Source organism: Cyprinodon tularosa, unplaced genomic scaffold (genome assembly GCF_016077235.1).
Source record: "Cyprinodon tularosa strain WSP-4 unplaced genomic scaffold, ASM1607723v1 ctg514, whole genome shotgun sequence".
NCBI lineage: Eukaryota > Metazoa > Chordata > Actinopteri > Cyprinodontiformes > Cyprinodontidae > Cyprinodon > Cyprinodon tularosa.
Window position 1 is genome coordinate 235,675 of NW_024039246.1, and position 17,527 is coordinate 253,201.

Below are 17,527 nucleotides of genomic sequence, written 5' to 3' on the forward strand. Positions count from 1 at the left end.
GCCAATCAGCTAACCAGTATTTTCGCCCCTTCCCAAAATTACTTCAACGGAAGGTTTCCAGATGGATATGCGGAGCAAATCCATCTGGCGGAGTCAGGTTACAGGACATGAGGAACTGAATCAAAATCATGCTCCAGGTTTTATGCCTGTTAGATGACAACCTGCTGCAGGAGGTGAAGTAAGATGAGAAAAAAAAAACCTTCAAACGTACAAATAAATGTTCACTGCCAACATCAGATGTCCCCCAAAGGTAGAAAACAATTGTATCCAACTAAACTTGTTCTTTAGCCAGAGACTGAGAGAAATACCAACTTTAATTAATCAGAAATTTGCACAAGCAGCTGCAAAAATCAGATAATGAAACTGAATGTATAAGCCTGAGTTAGCGCATCATGAAGTGAGAGCAAGTGTATTCTCATTATCAGTTCGTATGAAATCCTACGAAAAGTTCTGCACAGTAATTTCGTATGTTTTGGACGTTTTTTTTCGTCGTATTTCGTGGTATTTTTACGTCTTGCCTCGAGACAAGATATCTTTCCGCATCTTCAATAACATAGAATTTAACATACAATTAAACCTAACCCTGACCCTAACCCTAAGATACAAAACAGCAAGCAACCTAGTTAGAGACATCAAGAAGTAATTATTGCACTGTTTTTCCCAGTTTTACGTCCGTCCGCGGATCTGCTTTTTTCGTCTGTCTGCCTGCGCATGCGCACTGATCTGTATTTTCGAGGAAAAACATCCAAAAGTACGAAATACTGTGCATAACTTTTCGTCTGCTCCTGTTTGGCTGTGACTCCATCCTGAAAAAAAAGAAACATCAGCTGTGCTGCTTCCATCAACACCCTTGTTTATAGATGCTGGAGATCGGCCTGTTTTCCAGTGTGGTCCTGTTTCTCTGACCGTGACTGAGTGGATGTGCTCTCTTCGTCCTCTGGCATGGGAGCTGGCTCGGAGCTTGTCTGCCTGGCTGTGTGTTTCCTGGACGGGGCCGCCTTTTACAGCTGCTTTTTGTATCTATGCTTCTTTTTCTATGTCTGCTTCTGTCTCCTTGAACCCCAGTCGGCCTCGGCAGATGGCCGCTCACACTGAGCCTGGTTCTGCTGGAGGTTTCTTCCTGTTAAAAGGGAGTTTTTCCTCTCCACTGTCGCTACAAGCATGCTTAGTGTGGGGGATTGTATTTGAGTCAATGAGTCAATGCAATCAACTGGTTTTCCTTAGATAGAAAACTTTGTATCAATTTGACTGTATGATCTGGTTGAACTGTAAAGTGCCTTGAGATGACATGTGTTGTGAATTTGGCGCTATATAAATAAACTGAATTGAATTGAATTGAACTTTTCGTACGATTTCATACGAACTGATAATTAGAATATGTTGAACTGCTTTGAGGAATTTCATCAAAAAGAGGAGGCAATCATGATATCTCTCTCTTTACAAATATGACCATAGACTCTGACTTAAAAATAAATCTACAATTATTACGTCAGTCGTGCAGCACAGCTACTTTCTGCAGAAAGCTAGAAAAGCAGATATCTGTTGTAACTGAAATTATTAATTAGCTTAACAAAGTGTTTGGACTGTAGGTGGAAATTCAGTGTTTCTTAAACCACAGAATAAGCTTTCTGTTCCCTAATGGCCTCAACAGCCATCAATCCATCACAGAACATCTATGATGTGTTGGAGCAAAAGGTTCTTGTCATCAATGTTCAATGAATAATCCTTCACAATCAGAGAGGTGCTACCATGTTGCTGACACCTTGATGTATCTATAACATGACAGATCAGGGCCGTTCTGAAGGGAAAATAGGTTTAAATGAATAGGTATACCTAATAAAAATGACCTGGGAGTGTATTTTAGGGATAATTCTACCACATTCCACAGACTGGGCTAAATTCCTTCTATCTGACTTGATAATCTGGGAATTAGGCATCTTCTTTAAATAATCCAGTTGTGTTGCAACAGCAGAGGATGTCCTCAGCTTCAGGAATGTGACAAAACTGCCATTCCCCTGTGAGCGCTAATTATGGGTTTTCTGCTGCTCAATGAAATTCTTTCACTCATAGTTCCTGTTTTACTCCCTGGGTGTTATGTTTCATATGAGGTGTTCCCTGCACTGACGCAATTAATGCTCACAGTTTTTCCATGGCGACATACAGTAGTTGGATGTCAGGACGATTATCACATTTCAGCGTTTCGACAACCCCATCAAAAAATGAATTTTCCAAACTCTAGATTGTATTTTTACTTTATTTTTGCCATTTTGAATACAGTTATTTTCCTGTCCTGATGCTCCTTAAGCAGTGAGACCATTGAATGGATACTGGCCATGCCCTTGCAGGCAGAGGCACACATGCTATCAAACGTGGCACTTCACTGTCATTTGTTACGTAACTTAGGACTCTTTGACTTTGTCTCCAGTTTTAAAGCTCTCCCCTGCTGGCTGTGTGATTTAAATTGCCTGCAGTAGATTGAAGGACAATTAAAGAGCTTCAAGGTCGCTATAAACGCTCTTATCAGATTCAAAACTAGGTCAATGATTGAACTGCAATACAACCTTTCAATCTAGACTAAGCTCTTGGCTCTCTGTGAAAACTTGAGGGATGGGAGTAAATTTCCAAAGTGCTACTGGCTTTAAAGAACATACAGGAGATACAATTACCTCCAACACTACCCTACACTGGAAAAAATCTAAATCTAGATAAGTAATTTTTTCTTAAAATAAGTGCATTTGTTCTTGGATTGAGGAAGAAAAAGAGACATTTTGCCAAATTTACATTTTACAATTTACATTTAACATAAATCTTGGATTCTCTTTTTTCAAGTGCATGTTATCTAATTATCTTATTTTTAGGGTAAAAATAGTCATTCCATTGGCAAACTATCTAATTTACCTATTCAAATTAAGGGAAATACAGTTGATGTAAGAAATGTTTAAGTTATCTCTAGATCGTTTTTCCAGTGTACATTAGAGTGTATTACATTTTGTTGATAAATGCTGGTAAAAGGTTTACTTTTTTGAGGATTTGTTTGTTGATGACATTTATTTCTTGTGTTTTTCTAGGATTGTTCTGATGCTCCATTTATACCCAACCAAGATGTCTTCATCACATCTTGAAAAACAATCAGCTGCTGCAATGCGATTGGCTGAATTTATTTCAGCAAGCACACTAGAAAATTTGACCCTATATATTTTATAAGAAATCCAAAGTAACTCAAACCAGTGAATCAAAGCCCAGGTATAAAAACCCTCTGCATAAAACAATAATTTTGAAAAATGATGTGTAACATTTTGACTAAACTGGGATTATACCTCTCACCACAGATATAGTGGGAATAATTTGGAGTTTTGCTTATATTTCATGATAATCATCTTTCTCTTACCCTAATGATGAGCTACATATGAACGACATCGCAACAACAGAAAGCAGTTTAGTATTTTACTTATTAATCAGTGCATGTTTCTATTTTTAGTTTGACATTGTGAACTTTTCCAAACTTTCCAGGCACAAGGTCCAAAACTTTATGAGCCTCAGCTGGTTTGTATTTAGATAAAATCCTCGAGGCAGGCAGGTCCATTCTGTCCACCACTGTGTGAAAAGAGGCATGCAGAGGAAAGAAAAAATGCAAAACTCTGGAGTTCTTTTTAAATATAGGCTTAAAGAAAAGTAGTGCATACATTGACATCAAGTTAATCTTTACTAAACTTCTTATAACAAATGAAAAACCGGAAAAGTTATGATGCAGAAGGAACAAAGATGTGTAATGATCCCATGTTTAGCCTGTTCCATCTCTCTTGATTAAAAAATATTTTATCTTTAAGTAGCACTGTTTATATCTATTCTACAAACTGAGGAGTGAGCTCCTTCTAATGTATCATCCTCAGGAAAATATACTTCCTTGGTAAAATTAGACCTTTGTATTAAAAAAATACAACATGTGATAAGAGTAGAAAAATAAACTTTTTATTCTAACAGCAATTTACAGAATTACTCGTATTTCCTCCATTATACTATTTTTGATTCCTCGTTTTAATCCCAACTAAAACTATAACTCTTTCTAAATGTTCCTCCATGTTAGTTAAAACATGATTATCTTTTATTAAAGTAAACTTCTTGCAATATTTTAGCAAAATAACCCTTATGAGTTTTCCTGTAGAATTTTCTTTAAAATTGTCATTTTTAGTATTTTTTAGTATTGCTGTGATCACAATAAACATTTTTCAATCAAGATTTGATTGATTGACTTTATATATATCTCACAGTGGAGAAATATACTTGTTACATCTGCTCAATAGTCAAAAATAAGAAACAGTGGATCCATCCATCCATCTATCTATCTATCTATCTATCTATCTATCTATCTATCTATCTATCTATCTATCTATCTATCTATCTATCTATCTATCTATCTATCTATCTATCTATCTATCTATCTATCTATCTATCTATCTATCTATCTATCTATCTATATGATTTATATATATGATTTGTGATTACTTTGTATGTTTCCATTTATGTGTTGTTGTTGTTTACACTAAGCGCACCTAAATAACTAGCACCCCTCCTGTTCCTTCATGCGCTTTCCTACGAAAATTTTCCACGAATGCGCTCTTTCCGATAGCACCTGAAGGCACCACGACTGCTCTGAGTGGGAGGGGACGTTCACGTCCCTCTGTAGAAACTGAAGCGCTCAACGATTCCCTCACACTTCAACGTTTGATTGTTGAGCGACTCAGCTGCAATAACTGTTTAGTTTGGATTATTTCCGAAGCGCGGACATCATCATGCCGTCTCTGCGACACTCCTACACGGTGACCGTCCCGGGTCACCCCTTACTGGATGAACCGGAGCTGCGGCAGAAGCAGCTGTCCCGATCCATGCTGGTGTCTACCTTCATGGGGCTGATCATCAACCCGGCCAAGGTGAGTCCAGCTCCGGCTCATCTTTTCCACAGATCCACCGCGGAAACTGACTGTGTGGGTAGAAGAGGAGGCTGTTCTTCCTGCAGATTAATTTCTTTAAAATGCATTTTTCTGTTCTGGGAATAATATAAACAAAACATTTAATTTTTAACGTTCTTTTTATTTTAAGATATTAATGTTATTATTATTATTATTATTATTTTTTTTTTTCAGAAAATTTGACAGTCCTACTGCTTAGCAGAGATTGTTATAAGAAAAGCTTTTAGATGAACTTTAGGATGTTTGACATAAAAAAGCATTGATTCTATTTTGCTCATTTAATTAAATGTTTTTTTTTTTTTTTAACAAGATGAAACATCAGGTTTTAACATCTGCACAGGACAGTGCATAAATAAAACCAATACCTGCTGCAATCAGGTGTAACATTATGACTGGGGTGGGCTCTGTAACTGCTGCAAACTTCACAGGGTTAACTTCTCCAGGAGCTTTAAGTGTAAAAGCTCAACATGGGCCCAGTGGCGCCTCCAGAAATGTTTCATAGGGGGGCCAGATGGGGCCACTAAAAATCTTGGGGTGGCACACTGAAACTACAAGCCATAATTTCAGGATTTGAATCTACTATTGTGGTAAACCTGCCTGTAGAAATCACAAAGACCCAGTGGCGGTTCTAGACCAAATGTACCAGCGGGCCTAGAGGGGGCCATCATTTTTCAGGGGGGCACAGAAAAGCATGAAATTTAAAAAAAGGCAAGGGATTCAAATATATTAAGATAGCTGCATGGTGTATATATATATATATATATATATATATATATATATATATATATATATATATATATATATATATATATATATATATATATATATATATATATATATATATATATATATATATAAATTAGGTTGAATTAAAATAGTATATATCTCAATACCACTGAATCTGCCCCTTAATTGTTTTTAAATGATTAGTAAAATAGAATTTGTAAAGGGAAAAAAAGAGTGAAATAGATCCAAAGGACCAATCAGTAACCATGTCTGTTCAAGCACATATCATCATAAGAACTACTTAGAGTATTATGTCTTCTGTACAGGGGCCATAACAGGGATCAGGAGATGATATACAGGGGCACTGGCCCCCGTTGGCCCCTGTCTAGAACCACACATGCAAAGACCAACTCATATTTTGGTTTAATGTTTGATTTTTAATGTTACGCTGCTTGCTGTGCATAATGAGATGAAATGCAAAATTTATGCTACAGCATTTTATACTGGTGAGTGGGATAGCCAGGGCATTGCACAGGGGGGCCGAGGCCACCCCTGGCCACCCCCTGGTGGTGCCGCTGCATGGGCCAATCTTTTAAAAGCAATGCTGAAGGATATGGATCATGCACCGCAGATAGGGGTCACCTGGCCACACCTGAGATAGCATGCGCCCATTTTAATTTAGCCTTTTGCTAAACTCAATTCTTTTTGCTTGGGTAATCAGTTTTATTCACATAGAGGTCGTTATTTTATGCCTGATTGAAAGTCGTCCAAAAAAATAAAACTTTGGTGCATCATTTAGTTATGATGTATCATAACCAACCTGAGTTTCAGTACAAAGATAATTTGCTTTTAGCTGCGATTAGAACCGTTTAAACAACCTGAGAATCATCTGAAATATTTTAGTTTATTTATATGGGTTTGAATACTTTTATACAGTGGGGAGAGCTGATTCCTGAGGAGCATTTAATCAGAATATTCAACTTAAATCTGAACTGAAGATTTTCTTAGTAGCAGTTTAAAGGAGAAAATGATCACATGTGAAGTTAAATGGAAAAGTGAGTAGCCAGAACTTTTCCTCCTGCAGCGGAGAAGCTCTGTGGCGTCTTCATGCAGGCCTGAGCAAAGAGCAGAGGGGGTGTTAGAAACAACAGCAGACGGCTGCATCATGTGTGGTGTAGTTGTTACGTAACGGGAAGGAGAATTGCTGATAGGGAACGTGTCCCAGGAGGAAAATCTTATCGTGCACGCAGCAGGACATGTTTCTGGCACAAGGATCTGCCCACAGTCAGCACATATTTCTGTGCATGTGGGTTTGAGGTGTCGGACTCAGGTCCACGGCCTCCACGCTGTGGGCCGTTCGTTACTACTGAGGAGCTTTTTTACGTAACCAGAAACTCAGCAGCTGACTGAAAAACCAAGAGATGAAACACAACGGCTGAAAGGTCTGAAGAGGGAAAAACCTCCTGTGGATTTCCATTTAGCTCCATTATCAGTTCAGGACTTTACGCATACTGAGGAAAAATAAATTTGGAAGGAAACATCCTTAAATAGTTGGTTTATTTCTAAAGAGATACAACAGATAAACATTTAATGTGTAAAATAAGTAGTTTCATCCCTGCTGTCATCAAACTTTTGTTTTATTCTTAGAAATATTTACAAAATAAATCACATTTTTCATCATCTTCATACTTTAAGGTTATGACAAGGCCTTCTTTACCAATATGATTGGTGCAATATTAATTACTTGAAACATCTCCCTGCTCCCTGATTAGAAATAAAAAAAAATAAAAAAAAATTTTAGTTTCAAAATATAGACAGAAAATCGAAATCTGCAAATCAAAAATCGAAGCTGCAGCTGTTTGACTTTGTGCTCTCCATAGTTTTACTAAACTACATTTCTGGTTTTCTGTAATAAAACCTTCAAAAACATGGATGGATGGATGGATGGATGGATGGATGGATGGATGGATGGATGGATGGATGGATGGATGGACGGACTGATGGATAGATGGATGGATGGACAGGAAGGACTTCCTTTAAAACATTAAGATTTTCTCAGATTCAGAAAAGAAATTTCCTGAAAGAAAAGTCTCCTGATTCCAGAACCCGCTGCTCCGTGTTTATACCCTCATCAAAGGCGAGGCTGCTGGCACCGTCAGCCGAGCCTCTGCGTCACATGTTACATGGCTGCGGGGCGCCGTGCTTTAGCACAAAATGTTCTCATGCTCTTTAAAGTCATGCCAACCAGTGCACAGAGTTCACCTGAACGCCTCACTTCCTGTGTTTTTGGACAGGTCGGAACTATCAGAACGCTCCTGCTGTGTGAGCCGAGTCCTGCTGATTTGGACCCACACCATATGTCTGCTTTCAAATACTGCAGAATGTTGATATTATTTCTACCTAGACAGCTTTAAAAGCAGCGTTATATCATTTATAAGGCCACTTAAAGGGCACACAATAAAAATCATGAAAGAAAAGCAACAGATGCAGGGTAAAATGGATGCAATAATAGTAATAATGGGCTGACGTTTCTTCTTTATTACTAGCTTACATGTGAACATGCTTATGGTTCCGTTCTCCACGTTTTTCTGTCTCTATGCTAATATTGCACCTGTCAGCAGAGGCGTTAAAGCGTTGCAGAGCATGTTCTTGCTTTATTATGTAACATGACGGAGGCTACATGCCTTCATCTGGCTAATGGCCACAAAAACAGCAATACCATGAAACAATCATGCTTGGATCTGTAGTGTCAATATTTGGTCAATAAGGTCACATTTAAACACAATATGGGTAGTTTAATATGTACATAACACATATTTCAGAACATTTTCTGGTCATGGGAGTGAATATGGTATTAGAACTTCTTCTTTTTTTTATCTAAAGTAGTAATTTAAATTGTCCCCAATCTAGAAGTAATGTTTAAACAAATATTTTGCCTAATATTTAATTATTTATTTATAGATTATTCCTTTTTTGGTGTGAAAAATGCACATATTTTCACTTTTGTTTTGTTCTTTTTAGATTTGCCTGATGGTATTTTTTTATTTGCCTTTGAAAGTATGGAAACTCAAGTAGAAGCTTCACTTTACTGTTCTCATATGATTTTTGTTTTCATTTTGAAATTAACAACACAACGTTTTGGTTGCAATTCAGTTCTCATTTCTATTTATTCTGCTCTAAAGAAACAGAATAAATAGAATCAGATTTTTTTTTTCCTCATTGTAAACAGTAAAAACAGCAGAGAATAGTAATTTGCTGACATCCAAACCAAAAATGGTAATAAAAACTCACAAGTGTTGATGGATAAATGAATAAAATACCTTTCAAATTCAAGGAGTAATGCAAATTAGAGCTAAAAGCTGCAATTAAAATATCAAATGCTGTAAAAAGCAGGTTAATTATTGCTATTCCCATTAAAAGGTGTCTAAATTGAGCAGATTATTTCAAGGGCGAGTAGTAAACTTTAATACCAGTGTCAGGAAAAGTTCACATTGAGACCTTGCTTCATCAAACTAATGGGGCGCATGTTGTGTAATTCATAACCTTTTGACCTCTGCAGCCACGTGTTATAGATGATTAACCTGCTGAAGCAGCTGAGACTGAGAGGAAACATGACAAAAAACAAAAAGTTCACCACCACAACGTCATCTGCAAATAGATTAACTTTTTCCCTTCCAGTGACCTCAGAGCCGCAGGAACAGCTACTCCCACCCAGAACCCATCTCCCCCTCAGTTCCTGTGATTCAGTTTAGAGGTCATCACCTACATGCCACACAGTCCAGAGAAGCCTGTTCACACACGAGGAATTCATTAGTGCTGCTGTCATGTACTAATTTTAACACAATGTTTTTACTGCCTCCTTCTTTTTTTTTAAACCATAAAAATCTATAAATTCGAGTAAAATCAGGGGTTACAGGGCAATAAAAAAGTATTTTACCCTAAACAAAGTTCTTATTTTTAGGCATGAATTTTCCTATCACTATATACTTCAGACACAAAATATATATTTTTTAAATTATTGTTTCACTGTGCAGGTAGCACTGCTGCCTTGCACCAAGAAGGTTCCGGGTTCAATTCTACGAAGTTCTCCCTGAGTGTGTGTGGGTTCTCTCCAGGTACTCTGGCTTCCTCCCACTGTCCAACAACATGACTGTTAGGTTAATTGGCTTCTCTAAATTACGGTAATAAATCCTTAGATGTGAGTGTGTGTGTGAATGGTTGTTTGTCTCTGTGTTGCCCTGCGATTGACGGGCGACCTGTCCAGGGTGTGCCCCACCTCTCGCCCGTAGACAGCTGGAGCTGGAAACGACAGAAAATAGATGGATTATTACACTTATTTATCCAAACTATCCTATCTACTTTAATAATAAGGCCTGATCACTTCTAGATTTGTAAAAACAGGAAATCACTTAAACAGAACCTAGCTTACAACATGAAGTAGGATAAAATATCCCAGGAAGTAACTTGTCTTGCCCTGAAAAATAGAAAATAGCATTTCAGCCTTGAGGAATCAGGCTACTAGAACAGCAACCTATCTAGGAGGTCAAAGAAGAACACATAAATCTGAAGGACTTTGGAAACTGAACCTTTGATTAGTTTGTAAAAGGCTAAAGAACAGTCATATTTGAATAGTAACCCCAAAGTGAGGTGCTATCCAGAGGTAATCCAAACTAAAGGATTCATATTAGCTTTTGTAGAGTAAATTGGATGATGCTCTTGATCATCCATGCTGGATTCTCCTTATAGGTCTTTAATCTTTTAGTTCCAGTTGAATTAAAACATCTTCATTATTTTGTCTCTGAACAGAGCAAGAGTCCACAGGGCCTGGTGGGTTTAAAGAACCTGGGCAACACGGTAAGCATCATCAAGATAAACCCACTACTTTCTTTCTGGATCCTTTGTAATCTTTCGCTTTTTCTCATGTTGTTTCCAGTGTTTCATGAACTCCATTATTCAGTGTCTGAGTAACACTTCTGAGCTGAGAGACTACTGCCTGAGGAACATCCACCTCATGGACCTCAACAAGAGGAGCAACACAGCCCTCATGAAAGGTAGGACCAACTTCTCAACTCTATATTCTGCAGCTGCTGACGAAGATTCATGATTTCAAAAGCTCTGCATTAAACTTTAGACAGTTTACAGATCGTCTAAGAATCACATGATGTAAAGATCATGTTTTTACAATCGTTCATCTTTATTAAGTCGTTAAATCCAAACTAAATGATGAAGAAAATGGCTTTTTTCTTTTTACAACTCTGTGTGCGCGCAACTATATATATGAAGCTGCATCAGAAAGTGGCAGAAACCCTGTTGCCTTAAATGTGTCATTTTTTTACAACGTCATCTAAGCTGGTGTCACTTTTTTCTGGCACGCTATGGAGCTGACTCAGGTGTCCTCACATGCCCTTGATTTAAGCTGGGAACATTAGATCATCAGACAACGTCAGAGTCGGAGGTTCAATTAAAACAACCTGGGTTTTGCTCCTCTATTTGACTTTAAAGGGTAATGTCAGCTTCTCTGCACTGCAAAAACCATCTAGAAATAACTACAAATTTCTTAAATTAAGTGTATTAACCTTTAACTTGAGTAGGTAAATGAGAGGATCTGCCAATATAATGAGTATATACAAGCAGATTCTGCAAAAGTAGAACTTTTAGGAACACACAAAACAAAATGCATGAATGAGTCTTGTCGACATGAACCTCTGTGAGGGTTATTCATCGAACAGATCCTGGTATGAAATAATGTGGATCCTGTGGAATTTTCTTTAATAACTAAGGGATGCACAGGGATCTGAGATGCTGAAGGAAAATCCTTCTTTGTTACTCTCATTGGTTCTCTTTTTGCTTTAAAAAAGAGGCTAATTGTTGCAGAACCTTGAGGATGATTCCTGCTGTGGTTTCATTTACTTGTGTCTTTTCATTCTAGTTGTCATGTTGGGTTCAAGGCGTCTAACCCACATGCAGAAAAACAGGGAAAAAGTTCAATGATTTATTTACAATATTTACAAAGGAATTGATGCACGGGTTTTGGGTTCTGAGGTCTGGTCACGGGAGGAACACCACTGAGGAGGACAGAGCAGTTAGAATGGATCCAGGAAATTTGCAGTTTACTGATGGTGGGGATAAATACCTGCTCAGAGAGGATTCTGGTCAGCAGGGGGGGGGAACCTTGTGAGTCAAGAGGCTAGTCGGCAGGCAGAGGGCAGAGGCAGAGACTGAGTGTAGGCAGGCAGATTCCAGGCAGAGATTTCTATCTCCAGAGTTTCAGGTTTCCAGGCAAGTCAGGATCTGTGAGGCAGGGAGAAACAGGGTCAGACAGGCAGGCTGGCTCAGGTTTGCTAACCATTACTGGCAAACACTCTGGCAGGGAAGTGTCAGCCTCCTCCTCCTTAAATAGGTCTTCTTAATGAGGAGACAGGAAACAGGTGTGTAGGAGCAGCTCATGCCCTCAGAAAGGAAGATCTCCGGCGCCGTCTGGTGGAGAAAGTGGACAAGCCTCCAGATCCCAACACTAGTGGTCTTAACCATTCTCTCTTTTTCCCGGCTGTAGAGTTTGCAAAGCTGACTCAGAATCTCTGGATGTCTGCAAACAATGAGGCCATCAGTCCCTCTGAATTCAGAAATCAGATCCAGAAATTTGCCCCCAAATTTGTTGGCTCCAAGTGAGTTCCTTTCTTTTTCTGTGATTGAAAGCCTTTCCTTTTTGCAGAAGAAAGTTCTGAGTTCGAATAAAAAAATTCTCTGTCTGCAGTCAGCAAGACGCCCAGGAGTTCCTGCGATTCCTATTGGACGGTCTCCACAGTGAGGTAAACAGGGTGACGATCGGGCGAAAGGCGTCCATGGAGGACATTGATCACCTCGCGTAAGTCAGCTTGTTATGGCAGTTGCTCTGCTAGATCCTATGGAGCAGCAGAATTGTGTGATTGATTGGACTTTGATTTGCAGTGATGACGATAAAGCCAGAAGGATGTGGAACATGTACCTGGAGAGAGAGGACAGTAAAGTTGTGGGTAAGAGTCTCACACCACACAATAGCAACATAACTGCCTTAGAGGAAATAGAAAAGCTAATTTACAATCCATTCATGCCTGCTTTCAGACCTGTTTGCTGGGCAGCTAAAAAGCTCTCTGACCTGCACAGTCTGTGGCTTCCGGTCCACCGTGTTTGAGCCGTTCTGGGATCTGTCCGTACCTATCGCACAGGTGAGAACAAACACCAAAAGCCTGATTCTGTTTCACGCAAAAAACATCTAGAAATAAGTAAAAAAAAAAATTTTATTGAGTGTATTTATCCTTAATTTTAGCAGATAAATAAGATACTTTGCCAATGGAATGAGTATTTTTACTCCTTAAATAAGATAATTAGATAATATGCACTTGAAATAAGACAAAGCAATTGTTTTTTTTCTCATTTTAAATGTAAATTGTCCTGTTTCATTGGCAACGTATGCCATTTACCTCCTCAATTCAAGAAAAAATGCACTTAATTTAAGCAAAAATGACTCATGTAGATTTCCATTTTTTGCTGTGTTCAATCCTCCCATTGTACAACGGAGTATTACGGCCAGGTTAGAGATTTTTTTTGTTTTGTTTTTGAGAATAAAGTCGTACCATTACGAGAAAAACATTTGTAATATTACGAGAATAAATTTGTAACATTACAAAAATGAAGTCCTCATACAAAAACCTATTTTAGAAAGAAAGCTTCAAGCTCTGACCAGATCCACCAATCAGCAACCTGAGTCCTCTTTGACTTTCTGCCCAATTTGATGCTGCTGTGCTAAAAGATTTCCTTATTTGTCAAATCAGAGCCAAAGTATAACTTCACATAATTCTCCACATTCCTCATTTTATGAAGAAAGTGCTTCTTGTAAGAATTACCATGAAATATAACTTGTTTCTCGTAATTTTAGGACTGAATTCCCTTAATATTACGACCTTATTCTTGGAATTTTATGAATACATTTCCGTAATTTTATGATTTTTATTCTCGTAATGTTACGACTTTATTCTCGAAATAGAAGAAAAAAAATCTCTAGCTTGGCCCTAATACGTCGTACTAGTGTTAGACTCTCATACTACGTTCACACCGGACGCAGCAGGCGCGGCAGAAGCAGCGAGTTTACATGCAAAGTCAATGGTTGACGCGCGTAAAGGCGCAACAAAAGGTCCCGCAGCGCGTTTTGAGCAGCAGGCGTGACGCGCTGCAAACGCGCTGCTGCTCGAGATGGAAAAATGTAACTTTTGCTGCTCGACGCGCCGCGTCAACCAATCAGAGAAGCTGATCTGGGAGCTGGCAGGGAGACAGACACATCGCTGATGACACAGAGCGCTGTGATCACTCCTCTGAAACAGTTTATTGACGCATAAATTAACTTAAAATGCAGAAATCTGCCGGCAGAATATGTTCGCTTTATTATCCTGGTGCCTGCAGTTTAGACTATTTAGATGAAAAACACCTACCAGCCGCCGCGGTGAACCGTGAGGAGGTGACCGGGCCAGAGGCTGCTGTTGAAGGGGATCCTACTGACAGCGCACCGCTGGTATGTGGGGGTCTGAGCGGCTCCGACAGAAATAACATTAGAAGGCAGGATGTTAATCTGGATGAACTGACTGCAGTGATTAAGTTTTCAGGTGGATTTTCTGACTTAAAAACATATTAAAACTACTTTATTCCCACTGATCACAGCAAATATAGCTGCAAGGCAAAGAAAGGATAGAGTAGCTCCGCCCAAAGCGCGTCAGACACACTTTTGCACCGCGCAGCCAGAGCAGCAAAGCTGCTTCAGCCGCGCGTCAGAACTAACTGGTACAAGCAGTAAAAATGAAGCAGCAGACGCGATTTTGCTGCTCTTGCTGCGTCCGGTGTGAACGTAGCATCAGAGGGCAAAAAAAGAATTAGGTCTGTTTGAAAATAATTTGACCCCTTGATTTAAAGATTGTCCCAATCATACAGCAGCAGCCAGCCGAATGGCAGCCAACTTCCAGCCACTGGAGTGACCCCCTCCTTCTCCGGGGGTGCATATTTTTTTACTCTGACTCCCGCCTTTCATTGAATTCATGGGTCTGACCAGGAGATGATGCTTCTCTTTAGATCTTAATGTCCACAAATCATGACAGAAAGGATATTTTAGTACAAAGATTAATGTTTAAAAATGAATTGTAGGGGACCAGCCAAGGGCCCATCAAGGAAAGCAGGGACATTTTGACTGGCTACTACTATATAAGCTACTACTATATAAACCCAAGATTGTATAAATCTGTTTTCTGAGTGGATTTTTTTCTGTTTATTGCAGAAGAGCTCTGGGGAAGTGACGCTAAAAGAATGCTTGAGACTTTTCACAAGAGAAGATGTGCTTGACGGAGAAGAACGACCGGTAATAGACCTCAAATTCATCTGTTTAGATATTTCATGCATTGATAAGTCTGCCGAGAGATTCTCACCGCCTCCACTGTGTTTGTTTCCTTCTCAGACGTGCAACAAGTGCAAAGCCAGAAGAAAATGTACAAAGAGGTTCAGCATCCAGCAGTTCCCACAGATTCTAGTGCTTCGTATCCTTTTTTGCTTTCACTTATGTAGCTTCAAGACACATTAAACTTATGTTAATTCAGCATCCTTGTAATCTACAGTTAGTTACTGTATGCATCAGTGCTAGGTAAACACGACAAGGTAATAGAGCATCCTTACAGTGGGCATCTGCTTATTGTGCACTAAACCTGTATCTGCATGTAAACAAGAGGTGTGATTTAAAAAAAAATCCTAATAAACATAAAACGTACAAGACATACATCCAGTGTGAGATTTAAATAAAAGAGATGATTGTTTCATTAATGAATCCAAACTATTATGATGTTCTGGTAGCTGCGGCTATAGAGAAAAAAGTGACATGAGATTATATGCCTTTAATGCCTTTTGCACCATGTTTTCCTTTCTCCCACACTGTTTACATTCAATCATTGCTGCACTTTAGCAAATGGAAATGTTCATTTCACTCCTAAAGTGCTTCTTGTTCAATTTCTGACGATAAAAGGTGTCTAAGTATATAAAATAACACTTAGCTGCCTTAGACGGAGATATCCTTATTTCCTTCTTCTCAGTTAGATTCAGGAATTTCAGCTCTACCAAATTGTCTTAATAACATTTATTTTCTATATGTTAAAGTTCCAAAAGTCAAGCCAGATCAGTGCGTTTCCAGAAAAACTGCATTATAAATATGGGCCAAATAGCTTGGTGATTGCAGGCTGCAGGATATGTATTGAATATTTGTCCTTTTGAGGCAGTTTTTGCACCTTGACTCTGCCTTTCAGACCTGAAGCGTTTCTCAGACACAAAGGTCAGAGCGAGCAAACTTTCCACCTACGTTGACTTTCCTCTCAAAGATCTGGACCTACGAGAGTTTTCAGCGCCTGGCGGCGGTGAGTATTTGCTAAAACAGGGATGATTAGGGTTTAAATTACGCGATGGATCATTGGCTGAGCGTTGTGTCGTCTCTTCCTGCAGAGCGTCCTGTATACAACCTGTATGCCGTTTCCAACCACATCGGGAGCACCCTGGGAGGCCATTACACAGCCTACTGCAGGAACCCTGTACTGGGAGAGTGGTACAGCTACAATGACTCCAGGTATCAGATCTCACGTCATCGAGTTACTTTCATGTATCACCTTATCAGATGAGCAGAAAGGATGTCATGAAGCCCTGGCCTTATGTTGGATGAGAATGACTTCATTGTTGCTGTAAAACTCTAAAGCAGCTTAAATTTTACGACCAAATAAGGCTCATGCTTGTGTTTATAACCCTGTGGGTTTGTCTGCGTGTTTTTACAAGGTCTAACAAAGGCCCAGGTTAACGCTTGTTCTCCATGTTCTCTGCAGGGTGAGCCCCATGTCCTCCAGCCAGGTGCGCAGCAGCAACGCTTATGTTCTTTTCTACGAGCTGTCCAGCTCCTCGCACGGGAAATACCAGACGTGTCGGCTGTAGATGGTGAAACAGAGAAATGGACTGCATTCGACTGAGCCTTAAAACATGGACGCTTCTTTCAGAGAGAGAAATAGCTCCATCTAGTGGAGCTATATATCTAAAGAAGGAGCAAAAAGCCGATATGTTGAAATGACGAGCTGGATGAACAGCAGAAAATCATAAACCCAGCTTCCGGAAAAGCTTCTCCAAAAGGGTCAAACTGAAGAAAAAGATGTTTTTACAGACATTTTTGTAACCCCTCCTTCTCTCTTTCTCTTTCATTATTTATGAATCATCTTTAACAACATAGTTGAAAAGATCAAATTTATTATATTTAATTAATTATACTGTTTTCATTTAATATATTTGACTCAAGTGAAGGTAAAAGGATGTTTTTAAGTGATAACGATAATATTTTTGTACAGTATTTATGGACAGCAGAATAAATGAAATGTGACTTAGGCTCTCAGCTGTGGAAGACAGCTGGTATGATGTTCCTGACTTTACATCCAGAGTCTGTAAATGATTAAAACATGTCACTAACTAACGCGCTGTCATGTGTTTGTTGAATTTAACCATTGTTTGTTCATTGTAGACATTTATAGCTCATTGAAGAGCCGCATCCACAATTCATTATGAAGCAAACCAGGGTTAAAATAGAATAACCTTCGGGAATTACTGGGTAAAATGTTAATTTTCCATCAATATTTATTCTCAACAATTTATCCATTTTCAATAAATTGTTTTCTGGAATATCTGGGTTTTATCCTGAAACATTATTTATAGTCAGATTGGACTAAATCGGAGTAACGATAATGTCTGCTGTGTTTTACAAAAAAAATTGCTAATAAATTTATGTGTATAGCTTAGCACTA

At 38.9% G+C, this 17,527-nt stretch overlaps 1 protein-coding gene across 1 annotated transcript; it reads left to right on the forward strand.

Annotated features, from left to right (window-relative positions):
• The first annotated feature begins 4,741 nt into the window (after positions 1–4,741).
• LOC119795557 (ubiquitin carboxyl-terminal hydrolase 2-like) lies at positions 4,742–17,199 on the forward strand. Its single transcript, XM_038303618.1, has 12 exons — positions 4,742–4,928; positions 10,500–10,547; positions 10,627–10,744; positions 12,247–12,358; positions 12,448–12,558; positions 12,642–12,706; positions 12,795–12,898; positions 14,992–15,072; positions 15,169–15,247; positions 16,004–16,111; positions 16,197–16,317; positions 16,568–17,199. Exons 1-12 carry the CDS (start codon positions 4,791–4,793, stop codon positions 16,671–16,673), a joined length of 1,191 nt encoding a protein of 396 aa, XP_038159546.1. The 5' UTR covers positions 4,742–4,790; the 3' UTR covers positions 16,674–17,199.
• The last annotated feature ends 328 nt before the right edge of the window (positions 17,200–17,527 follow it).

What these genes read in the sequence shown, in the direction of transcription:
- LOC119795557 (XM_038303618.1), top strand. Translation starts at nt 4,791, where the DNA reads ATGCCGTCTCTGCGACACTCCTACACGGTGACCGTCCCGGGTCACCCC. An exon ending in TGATCATCAACCCGGCCAAG is followed by an intron (nt 4,929 to 10,499) that starts GTGAGTCCAGCT and finishes GTCTCTGAACAG; the next exon opens with AGCAAGAGTCCACAGGGCCT. An exon ending in TGTCCGTACCTATCGCACAG is followed by an intron (nt 12,899 to 14,991) that starts GTGAGAACAAAC and finishes TGTTTATTGCAG; the next exon opens with AAGAGCTCTGGGGAAGTGAC.